General features: G+C 38.0%; 1 protein-coding gene across 21 annotated transcripts in view; it reads right to left on the reverse strand.

Annotated features, from left to right (window-relative positions):
* Positions 1–22,135, reverse strand: part of SUSD1 (sushi domain containing 1) — a 57,453-nt gene that overhangs the window by 29,261 nt on the left and 6,057 nt on the right. For 11 of the 21 annotated variants that reach the window (XR_013924714.1, XR_013924715.1, XM_080370996.1 and 8 more), the window contains exons 2-9: positions 20,494–20,625; positions 19,147–19,302; positions 18,327–18,479; positions 16,885–17,061; positions 14,298–14,477; positions 12,077–12,256; positions 2,120–2,214; positions 86–275 (exon numbers count right to left, since the gene is read on the reverse strand). Coding sequence is in view for 19 of the 21 variants with exons in the window: in XM_080370996.1 (XP_080227122.1) it covers positions 86–275; positions 2,120–2,214; positions 12,077–12,256; positions 14,298–14,477; positions 16,885–17,061; positions 18,327–18,479; positions 19,147–19,302; positions 20,494–20,625 (1,263 nt within the window). In the remaining 2 variants the exon portion in view is untranslated. Of the gene's footprint in view, positions 1–85; positions 276–2,119; positions 2,215–12,076; positions 12,257–14,297; positions 14,478–16,884; positions 17,062–18,326; positions 18,480–19,146; positions 19,303–20,493; positions 20,626–21,780; positions 21,992–22,135 lie in introns of those variants that run through there. The other 10 variants (XM_080370998.1, XM_080371005.1, XM_080371007.1 and 7 more) reach the window with 8 other exon arrangements.

Below are 22,135 nucleotides of genomic sequence, written 5' to 3' on the forward strand. Positions count from 1 at the left end.
ATCCTGTCTGCTAGACTCAAACCAGTAAACTCTGCAGCACAGTAAGTTCTTCTGTAAGCACAAGAGAATATAAAACACAGCTTACCATTTGTTTGAACTGCAACTGTAACTGAGACAATGGTGTTTCTGGAAGAGATGGCCGTAATATTCACCACATAGTTACTGCCAGGGTTAAGATCTAAACACACCTTTGGATTATCTTCACTTGTAGTGATGTTAAATATCACATCTTCTGAGAACGTCTTCTCATCCCATCTTTGGCCCAATATGTGAAACTATTGGAGATAACAAAAATGATGGTTGTGGCTCTCCAAATTTCAGAATACTAGTTCAATTCAGCCTTAAGAACGTAGGATTACATTGGTTTAGACTATCAGCTCAATCAAGAGAATAGGCTTGTGACTAACTGTTTTTGTGCAACAAGACAATGTAATCAATTAGATTTTTAATTTATTTTGTCTGTTAAATTTATGACTGTTTTCTCACGCATTTCTACAACAAATAGAAGAAATTATAACACAGACCCTACAAACACCTCCAACACAAATAGTAAGGTGTAAGTAAATTTTCTTTCTTGTTTACAGCACACAAATGGAAACTACGTCTGGTTGCTATTTTCTTTTCTCTAGTTTTTCCCCCTTGCCCCACAGAAGCAGTAGTAAGACAACACCAAACAGCAGTAAAACACAGGTGATGCACACAAACTGAAACACAGCAAGTTCCATCTGAATACAAAGAAAAACTTTTTTGAGGGTGACGGAGCACTGGAACAGGCTGCCCAGAGAGGCTGTGGAGTCTCCTTCTCTGGAGACATTAAAAACCTGCCTGGATGTGGTTCTGTGCAACCTGCTCCAGGTGAACCTACTTGAGCAGAGGGCTGGACTAGATAATCTCCAGAGGATCCTTCCAATCCTGACCATTCTGTGATTCCCTAAGAGAGTCCCAGTGCAGTGAAAAAGAAACCTGCTGTTTGCTGTACAAGATGAAGGGACATGCAAAACTTATCTAGTTGAGCTCAAGGCACTCCAGACTGTCCTGAACTTCACTGCAAGCACCCTATGCCTGCATCATTCTCAGTTTTGACTATTCTGAAGTGTCTTGCAGGTAGATGAATTCAGGCAAGAGCATGTGCAGAACACATTACACCGGAGATCCACAGCTTCCCAGTTACCACCAGGTACGTGAAAAGCACTAGTTTTGCATTGTTAGGGTAATTGGGAACTCGCTTTTTCCTTCTCAGCAGTGCTCAATAAAAGGATGCTAATTAAAATTACATTGATTTACAACACAGGAGAAGAAAGACAGGCTGTCTTCCAGCATATCACCCAACCTTGAAATGTACTGTCCACATTAACCTAACTGCTGCGGAGATCCAAAATAATCCACTTTTTCACCCTATTTGTACATGCTCAAAAAAACAACCTTGCTTGGGGTATTGCCGTTCCCAAAAGATGGGAATCCTCATCGTGTTGTTTTGGCTTTCGGTAACACTAACTGAACTACTGAAAGTTTCTGAGACTTTATGTCTTAACTTTTATTCTGATGTTTATAGATGGCAATTAAAAGAAAAAAAAAAAAAAGAAAAAAAAGAAAAAGTAGTTACCAAAGTTGCTTTCAATTTCCATGAAAAACAGTTCTAAAATGTTCAAATAAGAGATGGTTGAATCTCAAGCAAGGCACAGTACTTCAGTAAATCTTGCATTTCCAAAGCAAGTTACATCCAGTATCTGCAAGTGATACACTGCTTGCTTGAAACACCTGCATCAATATCAGGGACAGAATCCAAGTTTTGCAAGCTTTTCTATGTCAATGTGACCCTGAGCTCTACAATGCAATTTCACTAAAGAATAAACTTGTGCTTAAACATTTCTTACCGTTTCAAGCAGATGTTTAGGTGATTTACTAGAAAAGGACTCCAACAGCTTTTGAGTTTTTCAGCTAACTTTAGGACAGGGATTTGTTTCTTTCCTAACCCAGTGAGCTTTATGTTTCTAGGCATTTTACCAGGACTAGCAAGACAAACTACCATATAAACAAAAGCCACAAAACATATCTCCACTACTGACTCAGGATTAAGCAGGACAAGGCTACTCCCAAACTCAAATGGTGCCCCACTTACTGTGTATGTTTCCTGCAAGCCCAGCCTTCCAGTTTTCCTTCGCCACTTCACACAGGTTTCATTGAATATGGACAAATTACTTAGTAATTCCTCCTCTGGAAGCAAAAAGATGAACAAAGAATGAAAACAGTTATTATTTTTCATGCAAATTTTATTGTTTGGAGCAATCGTTTGTTTCTTCCTTATTCTGTTTGGTTGTGGGGTTTTTTTTCCAAACAGGAAAAATAAAACAAGGTAGGCAGAAGCTAGGTAGTAAATTTTCCTTTGACTGCGTCAGCTCCTAAAATTAAAATACAAGGCTAACAGAAGAAACATGTTCTGAGCTAATGACTGTGACAGAGCCAGAATTCCATAAATTACCATGACTAATGAAAACAAAATACTTTCTAAGTTTGCATTTTAATGTAGAACAATTTGAATTCTAATGACTTAACAGATCTTGAAGAGGAACATTACAGTTCCCTGACAGCAAAGGAACAAGCTCATTAACTATATCAGAGTACTGCTATGTTCCTATATATAAAAGCACACATATACAACAGCATTGTTTCTTACACAAAAATCCTACAGTATATACTGTACTAAAACCTTTCATATTGGGTGACCAATCCAGGCAAAAAAGACAATAATAAAAGACATTTTGATCTGCTTCAGACATTCTTCCTAGTCATAATACATTAAAAATCTACCATGTATAGGTATTCCTGTATTCCTGGTCAAAGTCTTCCATTAAAGTGTGCTTATGACAGTATTACACCACCAAAAATGAAAAGCAATAAACAATGCCCCAGTTCCACTACTTCTGCCACCCATTCTATATTGTCCTTGAACTTGGGTGCCAGCAACTGGATCTCCTGACATGCAATGGTCTCTCTCCTAAAGAACAAGTCACTCACAAATCAACTTGAAGATTTGTAGACCATCGGCTCTTATGGATTAGAAGTCTTATCAAACTGCCAATAAAACAGTCAAGCAGATTTAAACGAACTATCTGTAAGAAAAAGAGGCTACCAGTAAGCCAACAAACTTGGAAAAAGACAGTCTCCTGAATACAACAACCTACATTAAAGCATTTTAAGAAAGCTTCTGTGTTAGACTGGAAAAGAGCTTTTTTGTACCTAAATTAATGGTTTGGTTCATTATTTGTTTGGGTTTCAACATGTTTTCAAAAGGTGTTGACATTTCTCCTTGTTTCACAATAAATAAAGTAACACAGCCACAATAAAACACTTTTCAGAACAATCACTAGATGAAAAGCATGAATCCCACACAGCTAGGGAAGACAGTTACAGCAACCATAGATAAATCCTTCAATGCGCCTGTGTTAACTTACACACTTTCAAGGTTGGTTTATGCCTCAGAGAAAAAGACAGAACCAGTAAGATCAACTCTGCTCTATTTTAGGCAGTTCTCTCACTGCTGTCATGAGACACAGAGCAGCTGCCATCACAAGACTAAGTAGAGTATCCTCCCAGAGCTAAGAGCAAAGCTCCTTCTGCTTACAAAGTGATCTGGTCTTCAAATAGTCATTCCTTTGCCCAGCGGTGTTTTCTTACTACATTCACTGCATGACAAAGGTCGCAAATCCAAGCTCATACAGATTCTAAGCTGAAAACCCTGTACTAGTTTGGCAGATTCTCCAGAAATATTCACACAATAGTTGGTGCAATGCCCCGTTGTAAAAGCAAACATAGCGCAGGTTGCTCTTCCTCTGTATGCAAACCTCACTACCATTTCACAGGGGGGCCCTTGTAGCGTATGGACATGAAGCTGTCACTGAAATAAACAAATACATCAATAGCCTCTAAAATTCCTATATGTAGGTAGTTACTTAGAACTGCAGTGTAATGGTTTGCTTATTTTGCAGCACTTTATTTTCTTTTCCCCTTCCTTTTTTTATTTATTATTAAACTGTCATAAAACAGTTCTCTAACGGTATCTCCCTCTCCACATACTCAACAAAAAGATGCCTTATTCACAAGACTAGTTTATCTCCCAGCTAATTTTAATTCCTACATTACAAGCTGTCGTTAAATATGGGAATGTTGTTGAAAGCTTCCTCTTCTACAGAGGAGATTAATCTGCATGTCCTCTAAAACAAATTTCCTTACATATGGCTCTGTGATTAATTGTATTGAAATACTGCCTATTATTATTATTATCTGTTTCACAGTAACGTCTAGAAACTCTACAGTACTAAGACTTCTGTACCCACACAGAGCAAAAGAGTATGTTCAGTTACTGTATTCTTCAAATCAGATAAATTTTTACTAAAAGACCAAAAGGCAAAAATGACTCATTTGAGCACAGCCAGAGGGAAAATGGTTGCATATCCATGAGAACTGAATTAAAATGCATTACAAAAATAAAAAGTAAAAAAAAAAAAAAATTGCCAAGACTGCTCAGCAAGAAAATCAGGCACTTGATTTTTGAGTTCATAAAATACCCAGGAAAAAAATAAAGCAAAATAAAGTGGCAAACAAAAAAGTGTTTTAGCCAGGTATTCAGTCACAGAAAGAAATCTTTTACAGTGGCCTCCTTGGAAAGAAGTCATCAGAACTAGTAGAATTTTTTTCTGTAACTACATCAATTTGTCTGTTGTGCTTTCTGAACTTTCTTTGGGAAGAACTAAGCCACTGTGCCATTGCCATATACCCACAGAATACCTGGCAGACCTTTTCTCAAAAGTTTCCAGTCCAAACGAGCAGGAGCAAAAAAGGACAAAAAGTTCTAACATCCACAGAGCAAAGACCACAACAAAGTCCTGGGCTTTCTGAGGAGACTGCTTTTCCTCCCTTATTCTTACTAATCACACACTCTTTGGATAACCAAATGTACACTAAGTGCTTGGTTTAACATTAATCCCAATAGTATAAACCCAATAACCAATAACAGCACAAAGGTATCTCTGAAAAAAATGTCCTCACACCTAGAGGAAAACAGGTTCCCTAACAGGTTAGTTCTGTGAAATCTAACAGCGCTAGTGTCTTCCACAGCTTGGGCTCTCTCAACATGAAATGCTCTATACATGCCAGGCCTTATATGACATCTTAGCAGACAGTGGCATTCAGGTTGTCAACATACCTGATTTCAATCAATAGCTTTCACTCAGACTCACAAATGAGATGGGACAAGTAACTACCCTCAGTTTCCTCGTAGTTCAGCACTAGAAATGTCAACTTGTGATTAACTGAGAAGGCCACTGGATGCCACAGCTGCTCCACTGACCTCCAGGTTACCCTCACAACCTCCCTTCCATCCCAAGAGAAAGGGTCCTAGAAACGATATGCGAATGCCTGGAGACCAGAGCAGAAGGGTGGAAAAAGATCCTGAAGTCAAATACTGAAAGGTAAATCTGTGAGAGGGTAGAGAGATACAAACAGCACTGGCGGTTAGCAGACAGGAAATACGAGTGCTGGTATACAGAACAAAAATGGGAAAACACATAAAGTAAGTAACGAAGTGATTCAACAGTGAGCATCAGAAGGTGAGAAATCATGTTAAGAAAGCCCAAGAAATTAATTCTAAGAGGAAAACAAGGAGTGAAAGTCTGTCTTTTTTACTCCCCTTTCAAACGCTCTGCTAGGAACTAGGGCCTCTCTCTGTGCCTGAGTGTGTAGGAAAATCTTCTTAGTAATTACAGCCAGTGCATAAATGCCTGTACTTTCATGGTCTTCTGCCTTAACCCTGTGCTGTAAAGGCCAACCTTAATTCTTCACTTAACAACCTATGTGAGCTCAGCTCCCAGTACTCAGTGTTATTATTTGCTGACTCAGGGAAAAAAAACAGACAACCCTGTGTCTGAACACTCATTAGAACCACCTAACTTCCTCCACACGTACAATCCACTACTCCACAGCTGTAAGAACACTTGACTACCACTGACCTCAGCCCGAGATACACGTTAGCAGTGAAGCATTTTTGAACTTGCATGAAACTTGCAGAAAGCAGATAGAATCAGCTTCAATCCAATATTTCATCTTCCGCAAGTAGCTAAAAGAGCATCCACACATGCACAACTCACAGAGCTCCAACCACCAATCTCCACACAAGCATGCAATTTAGGGAAAGAAGAAATCCAAATACTAGCTTTTATGTATGTTTTGCCTGTTCAGTCCTGTGAAAACTGTGAATGATGCTGCAAGTGCCATCTGCTACAAACATGCACCACTCATACGTTCAGATGCAGAAATTAAACGGAGAGCAAACAATGCTTCAAGGAGAACTTCTGCTCAGACTGTTTCAAGGTACCTGTTCCATAGCATATAGGCAAACACCTCTTGCACAGTAACTTTCTCAAATGTACACGAATTTATTTTACAGACATATCTTCAGTATTTATACCATTTAGGGTAGCATGATAAATTTTTTTGAGTTTTCCACATTTTGAGTAACCTACTTGCTCCCAGTTTAACTAGGATTGCAAAATTAGCAGGTTTTCACCTTCAGCCCCAAACTTTACACAGAGGAAATCCACAGAGAAACAGAAAAGCTATAGGTAGAGACCGTCATGCAGGAAGGAGTAGACAAGATAATCAATGATTTACTACTTCCTTTGGTCTAAAAGCATTACCAGGAGACAAACAGGAGGCACAGTAACTCGTGCATTGAAGCAGAATGACAAAAACATAAGAGATGCAATTGTGACCATACTTACAGAGGAAAGATGCATCAATCAAGGGTGTCACATTAGACAGGATTAGATGGGCTGGGATTACCCCACCTGAAAGAGGTTCCCCAAGACTAGTATTCGCCATTGCAAACTGGGTGATTATTAACATCATTTCAAAAAACCAAACAAACAAAAGCCTAAACAGCCCTGCAAAAAGCTATGGGTTTTTTTTGTTTAACTGTTACTGGGTTGCATCACTATGATCTAAGAAGTACCACCTCTCATAACACAGACTCCACCTTTTTCCAGGCAATTAAAGAAATTACCAGATTAACATATGTCTGGATTTAACACATCAAGTTAGGCCTTTACAAAAACTAAGGCAAATCAGATCCTTTTCACTGATGACTATAATTATCCTAATAGTTTGATAGGGGGTTTATTACTACCAACCCTGGGTTTTGAATCAATGCCCACAGATGTGAGAGTGACACCTTTTCTGTTAAACTCGTAACTGTTGACATAGCTGGGAACAAAAATTAGGACAGTGACAGTTAACCCATTCACTGTTGTATGGAAATTACTGATGCTGCCAACACAGAAACATTCCAGCTGCCTTTCTGTATCATCTCTTACTGTACAAGTGAGAAGCTAAAAACTGACATCCTGGAGGATTCTAGCTAGAGTGGAAATCAGTCATTGGGAACAGGAATAAAGCTCAGGAGAAGAAGGGAAAGTGAAAGCAAAGGGAAAACAGCTCTGGATTAAAAAGTAAGTAACTAGACCCTCTCAGTTACGTGGGAATTATCTTTGCTGTTGGTCTACAGTTAAAATTAAATTAAATTACACCTGACAGACAATCCTGCTCTGTTTTTTCCAGACTAGATTCTGATTTTGCTTTTGATTTCTTCCAAGCTTTTTTTTTTTCTTTTTTTTTTTTTCCCACTATGAAAGTATTCTTTCCCTCTTCTGCAGTGTTTTAAAGTGCACAGTGTGGACAATCTGCTTTGCCTTCTTTGGACCAATTCATCAAACCACTCTTCCTTCTAAACCTTCAAATCACTGAATCATGTATTTAGCAAGTATCCTCCACTCTCTTCACCTGTTAGGATTTTCAGTTCTATCATACAACACCAATTTTCTACGAAATGTCTCAAAACCAACTAACACCTTATCCCCTTGATGTTTTGAAGATACTCTTCACTACCATAATACCCAAGTTCTACGTGATTATCTCAACAAAATCTCCAGAGACCAGGACACGCAGCTAAACTCTGTCGGTGGGTGGGTAGTCAAAACACAGAAAAATGAAGCATTCTGAAACAGAAAACCAACCTTTAGTGAAAGGTGGACATTTAGCATTGCATTTAGTAAGAGGTGAGGTAAAAAACAACATGCACACAAAAGGTTATGACGCAGAAGCTCCAAGCTTAGGATCAGACAGAATGTGCACTACTGTGAAGAATGATTTTGCCCCTTTTTGAGCTCCAGGTTCACAGGATGTTGGGACTGGATCATTTTTTCCTCTATTAACACTACCTTGGAAGGCTCTCACAACAAACTAGTAAGATTGCTGTGCCGTCAAACTCAGCATTAAAGGGACACAGGTCAATTTTCCCTTTTGACTGCAACAGATATTCCCCGCTGCCTGAGTTTTGGAATGCTTTACCAATAATACACATTACCTTTCCAGGCAGGTGGGATTCACCCCTTCCTCCAGCCTTTTTACATATCCATGGATTTTTCCCACCCACGTGCAGAAGCTGCTTCTTTTGCAAGGACAGTATTTTACTTATTATATTAAAAAAAACATTTCAATAAATGCATTTCTAAAAACAATGCTACTGGAAACTTCTTTAAATACTGAGAAGTTATTCTCTAATACAGACTTGTATTTTCTTTTTCTTGGATAAACATAAGAAAATTGGACAAACTGTCTGTCTTGACACCATATTGTTGCTACCCACACCAATAGATGCTAAACACACCGAATACTAACAACCTCCAAAGAACACAGGCATAGAGAAGGAGTTTTCCAGAGAAGGAGTTTTCTAGGATCAGAATAATGAGCAGCAGTCAACCCAGCCTATGTGCTTATAGCCAGGGCTAGAGCCAGCTGTTACAGAAAGGATAGATTAAATACTGTGAAAAAGCTCTCCCCATGACAAGGATGTCCTTAGGACTTGGGACTGGGAAATTGGAAAATGCTTGATGAATACTACACTGGAGGACTCTGCAAACAGGATGAAGAGAGCTGCAGTAGGTAAAAGGATTATCTCCCTCCAAAATATCCCTAACAATTGTCCAATTACCACAGAAAACTGCACCAGACACTACCCCCTTTGTGCATGAACTGACCCCTTTGTAATTGTAACGAAGACTGAAAAAAGTACCAGCTTTACAGCTGCACACGGTATTAAGAGCAAGACAACCCTGTAAGCACCCTATTCACCATACTGCATCTTAACTTTCCCAGGATGTGCGAGAAGTAGGTTCCCAAAAGTTAAGCTACATGTGTGTGTATGTATGTACAGCCACGCACATACACAATCGACACCTGTTTCAAGGGAAAAATATTCTACTTCAGCACCTATGTTAGTCCTTCCCAATATTTAATATTAAACATTTGTATACAAGTTCAATGAAAGATAAAATCAACTCATTTACATATTTTCACTTCAGACAGCCTCCAGTCCCTCACCCTGCCTTCTCAAGATTATATACTTCATGGACTTGATAATAGCTTACAATATACATTGCACACTGTACCATTTGCAAGTGCAGATTTAGGAACAAGTATCTCAGATAGCCAAGGCACAAATCACCTTTTTTCTGGCTGTGTTACAGCCATGATAAGTTAAAAAAAAACCTTTATTTGCAGAATCTATCAAAAAGAAAAACACGAGAGCAAAGGCTTCATTTTATACTTTTCCCTTTTATAAAAAATAGCAACTATAATTCTTATGTTACCTTATGTTCAAGTTTATGCCCACACCCAGAACCTCTTTCAGTAAGATAAATATTACTACCGAAAAAGTTTAAGTTGACAATTTCACCACTGAAATTGAAAATGGGAAAATCAAGCTTGTTTCAAATGGTTTTGTATTCCACCACTGAATGCTATAGCACTTTATAGCCAAAGCCCTCCCCTGTAACAAACAGCGATATTATTCCCCCCAGGGGATATTTTTCCATTCTGAAAATAGACTTCCCAGATTTCCTACGAAATCCCACCAGGTGCAATGTATGCCTGGAATAACAGCACACCATTTCTGCAATAAATTCTGCAATAAATTCTGCAATTCTGCAATAAAAAAATAAATGAAATGATGCATTTCTGCCCAGTAGGGGAAAAAGTTGTTCTTCCAGGACAAGTTGTACAGGACGTCCAGACTTACATGTTGAGCATACTGGACAGCACGTATTTAATTGCTGGTATGTTCTCTGCACCTTAGTCACTTGAATTTAGACATATATATATATTTTTGCATTATACACACATCAAGGGTTGGGAAAGGAAGACTGTAATCCAGCTGACTATCATCAGACTTCACTGCTGGTGGCTTAATCGAATCAGCACCTCTCAGTAATATTAATTTTGTTAAGCAATTTTTTCCATATTTAAAACATCTACAATTAAATATACTTTTATATATATCACACACACAAAACCATTTACTATATAACCGAACAGACAGTGCAACAGACAACACAAATAAAGGGCATTCCATAGCAATCACTTCTTAAAAAATGAAGAAGTGATTATTTGCCAAGGGGGACATGCTTAGGGGAATTTCTCACTTCTAATGATGTTTATCAGGCAGTAGAAAAAGTCAAATGGTTTTCTGACTTCTATCATAAGTTATTTTGGAATGGTACATGGTTTTCTCTCATTTTAATGGGAATTACTGATTAATTACACACACACTTAAGATCATATACATCTGAAATGCATCATTACTGAAACACGAATTTTATTTCAAAGCCATTTAGCTCTAGTAAGGAGAAGCTAAGAAGCTGAGGACCTCTGGACAAGTTTCCTTTTCATGATTTTTTTTTCCCCTCCCAAAGAACCCTGGACTGGTCAGGTTATTTTTTAAAAGCTTTTTTCCATTCTACTTGACTGCAACTGACTTTTTTGGCCCTCTGATCCAACACTGGAGTCTACATTTTTGCCTCTGGCAAAGCTCTTGCTGAAATCCATAGTAATGCTGTGAATGCAGTCTGCAGGTTCAAGCCCTTCAAAGTTTCAGAGTGCTCAGGACAGAACTCTTGGCATTGCAAAGACTGACACACCTGATTAACTAGCTACTCTACACAATGCTGACTTCAAAACCAATTCAGCAGTGCTGCTATGCAAATTGCCTGAATCAAATAAGAACCTTTACTTCTAACAACAGCAGTTCCATTTTTAGTAGGGCACTATAAAAAGTGACAGAACTGCTTTTCTGTACGCTCGTTTTATTTGACATCACAGGTTTATACTTGCAGTGAATGCTCAAGACATGAAGTGAGGCAAGAGAGGCATCAAGTGGCAACTCTGTGTAAATGCTTGGTCTGTGAAGCAGTACCAGTCAAAGACATGCTGCAAGTCCTTCTGAGTAACATGTGGATGTTCCAAGGCTTGAGAACAAGAGATGGACAGTTGTAGAGCTATCTTGTGATACGTCTTTCTGAGGACACAGAACAACACTAAGGAACACAACAGCCATAATCTAAAACCTGCTATTTTTTTGCTATTACTATTAAAATGTCAGTACATCCTGTTTCCAAGCCCACATTATGACATCTTTGTTACGTATCTCCCTTCTCAGGGCCCAATTCTTTTACAGAAAATCATTTTGGACTGAAATTCAGACAACTGTATCTAGGTTAGAAAGGCAACCATGAACAAAGTTTACCTTGGGCATTATGAGAGGAGGAAAAAAAACAACAAAAAAGGACCCAAGTTCTGGATTCCATTGCCCTATATTCATCACAGGGCACTTTATTAGTGCTACAAAAAAACAGTGTTAAATGCCTTGTGTTCATCTAGTGACATTCTCCTGGCTTTTAAAGCTGAAGGTTCTCAGTGCAGCAATAAAACTCCAGTTGCATTAGACCCTTTCTGTTTGAAATAAAAAGCTAGACAGCTAACAGAAAGATCTGTGTCATCCACCAGAAACTGTTGCCCAGTTAAAATTCTCTTCCACAACCTTTCCATCCAAAGTACTACCACATTCCCTACATCATAAATCAGAAATGGGTTTCTTGCCTTCATCCTTCCTCCTGTTCCTACCTTCAGAACAAGAATGAGAAACTATATAAATAGCAAATCCCACGGCAACTCCTACAGTAATATTTACCTTTGCATATGTACGTAATATTCTCCCATGACTGATCTGTTGTGCATTCTGAAAAATTCCTGTCTCCATTAGAATAATATCCGTCTTTACACTGATAGTACACTCTGCTCCACAGAGTGGTAGAGTTGTCCCAGGTCATTTCTGTGTGTGGAATCAGCAAAGGTTTGCCACAGTCTATTTCTGGAACAGAAAAACAGTGTATCAAAACCTGAAAATTAAAACAAGTAAGGCATATCAACCTGTTTAAGAAGAGAGATTAACTGTTCCAGCAATTTTCTATTCTGTTCACCATTTTTTCACTTCCCAGGGATTTCCAGAAGTCAGGTCAGCCCTTTAGAACCCAGAATTCTGTGACTGGAGACTTTCTAGCAAGATGGAACACTTACCCTTCAAGATGAACCATAAAAAATAAAACAAAAAAAGCATCCTGTTTAGAAATGGAGAACAAGGATCTCTAAGCAAATTTTTACAAATGGATCTATCTCCCTGCAACACTGTCTTATCCTCCACATGCTGTTTATTCCTTTATTTTACCTATGATTAGGAACAATAGATCTGAAAAACAACACATGGTCCAAGGAGTGATGTAAAAGAACAGCATCAAGAAGGTTATGTTCCTTTGCCGGTGGATTTAAGAAAAAAAAAAAAAAAGAAGCTGGAACAGGCAAGCACAAAGAGCACTTCTGGGGGAAAATTTGATGGATTATTCAGACCACTTTAGAGATAATTAGAAAGCTGGGCTAAAGCACTTATAAATTAATTCATTTGCTCAGATGTTTCCATGATAAATTTATGGAACAAAAAAGAATAGAGAGTGAAGACAAATCAATAGAATATTACTAGGGTTAAAATTCCCTTTCAAATCCACAATGAACACCAGACCCCAATAAAAGATTCTGCATCACTTTACTTGCAAGAAGTAAACAATGTAAGAATTAAAATCTGACTTTTACTAAAGCTTATATGCAGAAAACAAGTGCTTTTAAAACTGTTTAATAAATAAGTGATTCTGAAATTCTACTCATACAAAGGAAAACAAAGAAGTGAAAAACAAAGTTTATAGAATCAAGATCTGTACAGCCTTTCAAAGAAAAGTTAAACAGATATTGCAATGGCCAATACATCCACCATCACGATTACATTCCTTTTCATATCCCAGTGTGTATGAATGTATGTACCTACCGTAAATTGTCAGAACAATATTCAGAATAACTAATGCACATGCAAAGAATATGCTTAGTTTATAGAAGGACAGTGTGTGATGAGACACAAAAATTACTGCTGCTTAACTCCAGCTATCTGTCCACAGCCATCCTGTAATCAGACTGAAAAGCATAAATGCAGAAGTATGTTTCTGTGCAACATATTGAACCTTCTGTTTAGACTGGTGACACAGAATAAGAATATTAAATAAAATTCTAAAAGTAGAGAGTTGTTGTAACATATAAATTGCATATTCAAAAAAATTACTATGTTTGATTGCAATGAACAGAAGACTCTACCCTGCTGGATTAAACTGAAAAGGTATTTATCACCCAATAAATGGAAAAATGAAGTTATGCCAATGTAAAAACTGACTGAAGACTGTAATTATCCTGAGGTCACATTCATTAATTAATGAGTTCAGAGTAACAATAGACTATACATTTTGGTGGGAAAAATAGTTCTTTTTTAGATATACCTTTTTTTTCTTCTTCTTTTCTGAGTTTTTCCCTTTGTCAAGGAACTTGTTAGGCTGCACTCTTCCAAATCGCAGTAACATAAGGGATTTATGAGTCATGTCAAATAACAATAGCATGCTTGAGCAGTCATAGTTTGCAAATGGGAACTGGTCAAATATGGGAATTTTAAGGGGACACTAACTGCTAATAGCGGTTCAATTTTGGAGCAGTGGCTTCAACCACAGCATAGATATTGACATAGAAAAATGGCAGGAATTCAGGTTGAATTTTCATTTCATGATAATCCCAATGCTTGACATGCACTGGGATTTTGGTCTTACATGTTAACATTTAATAACTTATTGCAACTTCATTAGCAGCACAGATTAAAAAAATACCCTGTTTAATATACCACTTTTATTTTGTGACTGAACTTCATATGCTAGAAGACTGTATAATCTGAGTGCCCAAAGAGGATGTCTCTAACTGATGTCTGGGATTTATTATGGTGGTTGTAACAGTATCTATGCCAAATAAATTTGAAGGCAAATTTCATTTACCTTTGCACACCAAATCAGTGCCATCCCACTGTCCTTCGGCATTGCAGACTGCAGTCTGATTGCCGCTTGCAACAAAGTAACCATCGACACAACTATAAGTAACTTCACTTCCATATGTGGTCCCAGTTACAAATACTGGATGTGCATTTAAAACAGAAGGTGGAACCCCACAATCCACACCTAGGGAGAGGTATAAAGAGGAAGATAATCTGTTAGTCAAGCAGCATAAGTAATGACAACTGCACTCAGCAAGTATTTCTTTTGTTGTTATCAACTAAGCCTCTTTTCCTGCAGTAACCCAACACTCACTCCCTCATGTCCTCTGCAACACCCCCAATGTAACTAAGCATGCTGTAGCTACTCCAGAGCTGCTTCCAAACACAATGACTTCTCTGTCTTTCTCTCAGAATGACATGCTAAATCTGTGACTCCTTCCTCAGCCTGGCTGCTAATATAGAGAAAATGGCCTGGTTTTGTTTTTTTGTTTGGTTTTTTTTCTTTAATCTTTAAGATTCTCCTGCTTTTACAAACCTGATTACAAGTGGCAAGCTGGTTCTGTATCATTTGAAGTAAGCAACAGTCAGAGGGAGACAGACAAGAAGAAACTGCCTTCAGGAAGTAAAATTCTAAGTGCACAAGGACCAAAGAAAGGCAAAACCATAGAAAAGGTTACAACATACAATAAGCTTCCTGTTAAAGCCAGAGTCTACATGATGTTCAAAACATATTGTAATAGTTGCTCTATTCACAAACATGCCAAGTTGTCAATTACAAATGCATAAAACAAAGCAAGTAGTACCAAAAAGCAATTTGTTTGACAAGATGTCCTTTTTCTAAGGTATTTTCTAAGCCACCTAAAAGGCACTCACGTTAGCATGACACAACATCACATTCAACAGTTTACTTCATCTGAAGACAATTTTTTTATTAATATTCCAGGGAAGCTATACTTTTCACAGACATGTTACATCCATACACTTACATTTAAATAAAACAAGCAGATCTGCTCCACTTACAGTACCTTGATGTTAGGTCCCACACCTTACCGAGTCTGACCTACCTTCAATGGCCAGTTTCATCATGACTATATAAACAAAACTCCTATATCACAATAAGAAGGAAGACAAAAGACAAACACTGCTTTTTCTGAAAAAGAAGACATTACACCTGGCCAGAAGAAATTATTAAATTAGCAATAAATAATTAACAAGAAAATTCTCGGAATTTAAAGAACTATTTAAAGGTGCCTTTACCACTATTAAAAAGAAAAAAAATCAAACTTGATGGTTTTACAAAAAGAGAAGTCCTAACTGAGGTCCAGGAAAAAAGATTGCAACACCAAGAGGAAATAGGTTTGTCATTTCAGATTCATGGGCTGTTTCTTGGTGGTTGATGTATTTTATTTCAATTAACCATGACAGATGTGTTCAGAAACTCTGACCTGGCCTACTGTTTGATTGTAGATATAAAAAACTACATGAAAAAGCAATCACTAAAGAATATTAATATAAAACAAATGTACCAACAACTCATAAGGACTGCATCCCACAAGCTTTCTTTACAGACCTCTTGAGATTTTGGGCACTTCATTTTTGTTTTCAGATTCCTTGTCCTTTATTTATTTTTTGAGAAAACTGGCATTTCAACTGTTTTATTTTTTATGTCAGTAATTTTGTATTGTTTTATCTTTTCCTTCTTATGAATTTTCTGGTGATATTTAATAATTCACTTCTCTCAGCCACAGTGATTTAGCATCTTTATTCTAATGTATTCACTTCCCATAGACACACATACAAACCTCACATTTCTATCCACTTTTGTGTGTGTGTGTGTCTGTGTGTTAGTTAGAAAATGGGAAAGTTTTAGAAACCAAGAGGGCTTTTGTATTTTGAGAGAAGGAACTCTCCTCCCTAAGTGATAATGACAATTCTCTCCCCTACAATTGTTATACGCTGTAGCTTCTCTTAGCTAGCACTTCAAGTGTCATTTAACTAATGTATAGACTTTCTAAATACTCAGAGGAACAGATAATCCTGCACTTGTAAGCAGCAATACTTCAACAGAATGGGCAATTGGAACACCAAAGCAAGTGGAAGTTTCAAAGATGGTCGTGGGAAATGTGGTCATGCAAATGCTTTTAAAATCACAAAGGCTATCCAGAGATGAGGGGTGGTATGACACTTCTCTTTACTGTCAACCCCTGGAAAAAAACTTCACAAGCTGTCAGAAAATTTGTTCCTTTTCATGAAAGGTCACTGATGCCTTCCAACTCAGTAGCTTTTCCCACGAAAGGCTACAGAAATCTAGTTTTCTAGGCCTTGGTTCACAGGCAGAAGGACACATTGCAATATCTATAAAAACACAAGAATCAGCATCAAAAATGACACTACACTAACAAGAAGAGGTGGCACAATTTTATCATCTTTCTTTTCTTCTCCTTATTTTTTTTTTTTTTTTTTTTTTTTTTCAAATAGCCAGATCTTGAAAATTACCCTTCAGACTGAGGAAAGTCGACTGTCTCACAAACACACTTCCTTATGCATAAACTCCCTTAAAGAATTTAAAAAAGATTTAAGACTCTTCTCACCTTTACAGCTTAAAGTGGCAGGTTCCCAAGTTTCGTTTGCAGTGCAATATGAGAACTTTCCCTCGTTGCTGTAAAACCCTTCTTTACATTCATAATGAACTGCACTTCCTGGTAGCAAGCTGTAGTTCCCTACAATGTAGCCATGCTTCATTTCAGGAGGCGAACCACATCCAATTTCTGCAAAGAGACTGGGTCAAAAGAACTCACAGTACAATAATCACAACAAAAAACCACTTTAAAATGGGCTAAACTGGAGATGGTCACGTCATAAACTACACCAAATCTGATGAATCTGAGGGGTCGCCAAAAAGGTAGACTATTAGAGTTGAAGAGTTGTACTGGCCACAGTTGAAGGAGCACAGGGATCCAGGTACTGGATCTACATCTTTACTAACATACAGCTGGAGCCATTCACAACAACAAAGAGAAGACACTGCAATGTGATGGTGCTTTACATGTGCCAGTCTCGTCACATCAATGACTGAATGGTACCTCAACACCAGAGGAAAATTTCAGGCCCCAATGCACAGCCTTATTTCCCTGCGCATGGAAAAGGTGAAGCACTGTGGATACACTGAAATGAAATGTGGTCCTCAATTCCTTCATTGCACTGAACCAGTCTGCATACAAAAGCTACACACCTTCAGCTCCTTTGTCCAGCTCTGCAAGGGACACAGACTGTGAGATAAGCAGGATTATCAGTGATTCTGGCAAAATGAAGCAGAGCACTCCAGCTGGGAAAACTGGATGGACCACAGGCAGTGAGCTTTACTGATGGTCCTTGCAATAATTCAGAAACGAGAGCTGGACATAATCAAGGCAGTTCTTTCCACCTGGGATGCCTGGGTTCATTACATACTCTAGACAACTACAGCTTACACTGCTGGCGCTTTGCGTCTGTGAGAATCTACACTAAGAAGAAAGGAGGAACAGATTCAAACTGAAATTTTTTGGTTGTTATGGCAAGATAAACAGAAAAGTTTATTTATGCAGGTGCCACAGTATGTAATAAATAGCTAAACTATTATTTTATTATTCCTTTCCACTAGACTTGTTTCATTCCTATGACCTCTCTTACCAGCTGTTTATCCTCCCTGCCCTTCCCCTTCATGCACTGTGAATATATAAGCAAATTGATTATACCACACTTTCTTCCTATTCAGAAACTAACTACATTACCTGCAGAGCATTATTAAGCTTCTCTGACCCTACACACCTGAACCACTGCTGAGAGCCTGTAGAAATCATACCTGGTGTCGACTCTACCATCCACACACCACTGGAACAAACTGAACCCAAGAAATAAAAACTCATACAGCAGCAAAGTCCACAGAGAGGGCTTCTGCCATGCAGGCTTAAAAGCACAGGTCAGAGCAGGTACTATTATATCACATAAGACCTGATTTTATCTGATAGCAAAACCAGCATCCAAAGACTCTCACCTTTGCATGAAACTATATTTTCATCTGGATGAAAAGAATGCTCTCCATTTTCTAATTTATAACCATCATTGCAGTAACACTTGTAGCTTCCTTCAGTATTCATGCAGCTTGCATTGGGACCACAGAGCCCAGACTCCTCACATTCATCTATATCTAAAAATTCAGAGAAATATATACACACTTAGTAATAATTTGGGGTTTGTTTTTTTTTAATTAGTTAATCTAGGACCCAAGCTTAAAACAAATACAACATTCCATAATGGGTTCTATGTAGCTTGTGATGGCTTTTCTAGGAAACAAAGGAGCTTATCATTGCCTGGTGTCCAAGCATCTGGAAGGAGGAGACTCTCAGTTTTGTAGCAAGCTATCTTTTCAACTGTTTCTGTTTTACCTGCCAAGTAGTTTCCAGTGTTACCTCCTGCTACAACAACCCCAGAAAAACTTCCTGTCTGCAAGTATCTTAATCAGCTGCAACAGTTTACCACCATAACAAGGAGCTGGCTAATTCTACACTAAACATATGTATGACATTCTGGGGGAAAGATAGGGGTCATCTTCTTTTCTCTAATCTAGCTGCTTCTTCTGGAAAGATTATCACTTGAATGTGACTGTGAAGCATTAATTTGTAACACAGCAAAGAATGCAAAATGGAACTAATTCATGGCTGTTAGAAACTAGATGTCAAATCACTGTCTGCATCCCCCACAAGAAGTGCTCTGATACAGTTTCGGAAAGCAAGTTATAAAGTGACAGGGAAAAACAGATTTGTGCAGTACTAAGTTCTGGATTCCTGGTGCTCAAGATCCTTCACGATGTCTACCTGTACAGTTAGTGCCATCATTGGGAATAAATGTCTTGTTGTTGTTGGAGGCTCGGTATCCATCAAGGCAAACACAGTAAAAACTTCCGTGTGTATTATGACACAATGTATGATTTCCACAGATCTTGCTGGCTCCAATCTGGCATTCATCTTTATCTGTCAGCACATTTAAAACAGCAGAAAGAGCTTAAGAAGAGTAGAGTATCCTTCCCTCCTCACTCATTCCTGTGAAATCTGACTTCTCCTGACTTTGTCTAAGTTATTTGGGATGTATACACTGCTACTAATTTGGAGTATTTACACCAACAGAGGTGGTTGTCTCTGGATGAAACTGTGAATAAAGTTTCATGACACAGCCTGAGTTACCTATGAGCTGTTGAAACCAGAGGGCTCTGCTCTCCCTTGTGGCATACACTGGCTGCAGCACTTGATGAAGCTTATGCTGACCTTACCCAACTGGCAGAGAATTAACATGGCAAAATATACAGCTTGCCTTCTCCCACAATAATGAGAAAACTGAATTCTGTGCAGGGCCCAGTGGGTGCCAGGGCTTGTGAAAGAAGAGGAAGAGATGGAGTGGAAGAGATAAGAGGTGGAAAGCCTTCGCCTTTAAGCAGTGGTAAGCTGTTACCTACACTCAGACACAGCATTTGACATCATCCTTTGATTTACATACTGATTTGTCATGTATGAGAGAGGATTAAAAGGACTTATCAGCTACAGTAGTAAAACAATGCTGAACAACACTTTTCGTGTAACAGACACTTACACCTAACATATCTGTGTATATATGCACGCTGTTAAGAACAGATCTTCAGCTTCTGAAATTAATTTTTAGTTACCCAGAACTAGAAAAAATAGTAAAAATGTGCTACTTTTGTCAGTTTTATTATCTAGTTTTCAGTTCAATGAAGCATAGCTTGAAAAGAATAATAAAGTGAAGCCCATCATATTTAGTTTCTATTCCTGAAGCTAGGATAAAAAATATTAAATAAACCATTCCAATACTTTATGTTTTAAAAGTAAATGTTTGGTAAACCCCTACATTTTCTAAGACAAAATTAATTTAAATCCTTCACTATATAGCAGAAACTGAATAAAGTAGTTAAGCAACTAAGTACAAAATTATATTTACATCAAGTACAAGTAAAGTACAGCTCATGGATAGCTGGGCAGGAGGGGAGGGGGCAGTGCATGGAGAAAACAATCCACACCTATTATCTGTTTTGGAAATTCTGCCAGGAAATAAGAAAGCTTTTACCATATTTTGAAAAATTCAATAATATTACTCAAGAAAGAACGTTTCAGGAATGTACTTTCTTGCCATTTTATGAACAGGCAGCCTACCTTGACAATGGGTTCTTCCATTGCCTACAAATCCATAATTACAGATGCAGACACTTTTTCCTTCAATTTGATGACATGTAGCATGAATGTGGCAAGTCGCACAGACATCTGGAATGGATCTGTTCACAACTGCTTTAAGAACAGAAAGACTCAATTACTTTTTTTTGTTCTGTTTTAAAGCGGACCATAATGGTGGTCTGGTATGGGTAACTGGCAAGGAATGGAGGATAACATCCAGATTAAAAGACATAGAATAAAATGCTATCTCCTCCCACCCTGTTTTCAAATTTGCAAGAAAACCACAGCCGTAGTATTCAGAGACCAAAGATAAAAAATAAACAGAAAGGATTAAACAAAATAACTACACCAGTTGTCTCCAACCGTCTAGTCTCTGACAACAAGCAAATCAGCTTCTCAGCAGTTAGGAAGGCTTATGAGACATATAATAAACAGCTTCATCCAACATTGATCTTTTCTCCATATTCCTTTTCTTTCCCTTTTGTCTTTGTTTCCTCATTTATTCTATTGTTTCTATTACTTACGCATAGACATTTGGGCTATTTATCCATCTACTTGTATTTTGTATCATCAACATGCATATGGTATAAATGCTATTCGTAAAAATGATGTTGCAAATGCTTCCAGGAGGAAAATGACTTAAAGTCAGTGAAAGTAATTTCTCCTCAGTTAACATAAGACTTTTCACCCTGGCACTACAACGACCTTACGGTCTCAGTGACTTCACTTATAATAAAGTCATTTTAGAAATCATTTTATATTAGAAGTAGTTTAGCAGCACATCATATACAACCCAATTTATTGTAATTCAATAGGGCTATAAATATACATGAGACTAATAAAATATGAGCTTCTCTCATTTGTATTCATACTTTTAGTGTGTTACATGCATTTCTCTCCATTTTTTGAAAGCTCTTTTTGTTATCTTCATACATGCACTGACTTTCCAAATTATAAACCTCAGAATGGATGGCTTGAATGTAGACAAAGCATGGATATGCTTACACTCTTTTTACATTTTAAAAGATCAAACTAATACTGCACATGCTGATGTTGTCTCATGAGGCCGCACATAGCTGTATGGAAATTTTTACTCTTCTAAGACAGCAAAGACTGATAAAGATGGTGCAGTTCTTACGGAATACAAATGTCACTGCATATATAGCAGCTTTTGACAAAACTGTGCCTAACTTTACACAGTGTGTACATACATAACTGTAACTGGAAGGAGAGGACAGCTAAACACTCCAGCCAGCTTTTTTTACGCACCAAATTTATCACTGTGATAAAACTGCTCTTCCACATGCAGCATTTCAGTTCTACTTCACAGGGCATTTCCGAGTGCCTTCAGACTTGTGGGAAGCATCATTGATTCCTACATCTAACTCTCAATGCTTTTATATGCTTTAGCGTGTGCTCCTAACAGGGACAGAAGGCAACTGTCAGCATGCAACGGCAGCCAACCTAGATCAGAAAAATAAATTCACGCGCAGCCACAGTAAGAACTTCCTCATGATACCTCAATCTTCTGATAAGGCATGGGAGTGTCCTCCTCAGATTGCTGCTCCGGGAGATAACACACGGCTCGTGTCATCGTCGTCACCACGCCCCCCCCCCCCCCAGC

The sequence above is a fragment of the Falco punctatus genome (assembly GCF_963210335.1).
Source record: "Falco punctatus genome assembly, chromosome: Z".
NCBI classification, from domain to species: domain Eukaryota; kingdom Metazoa; phylum Chordata; class Aves; order Falconiformes; family Falconidae; genus Falco; species Falco punctatus.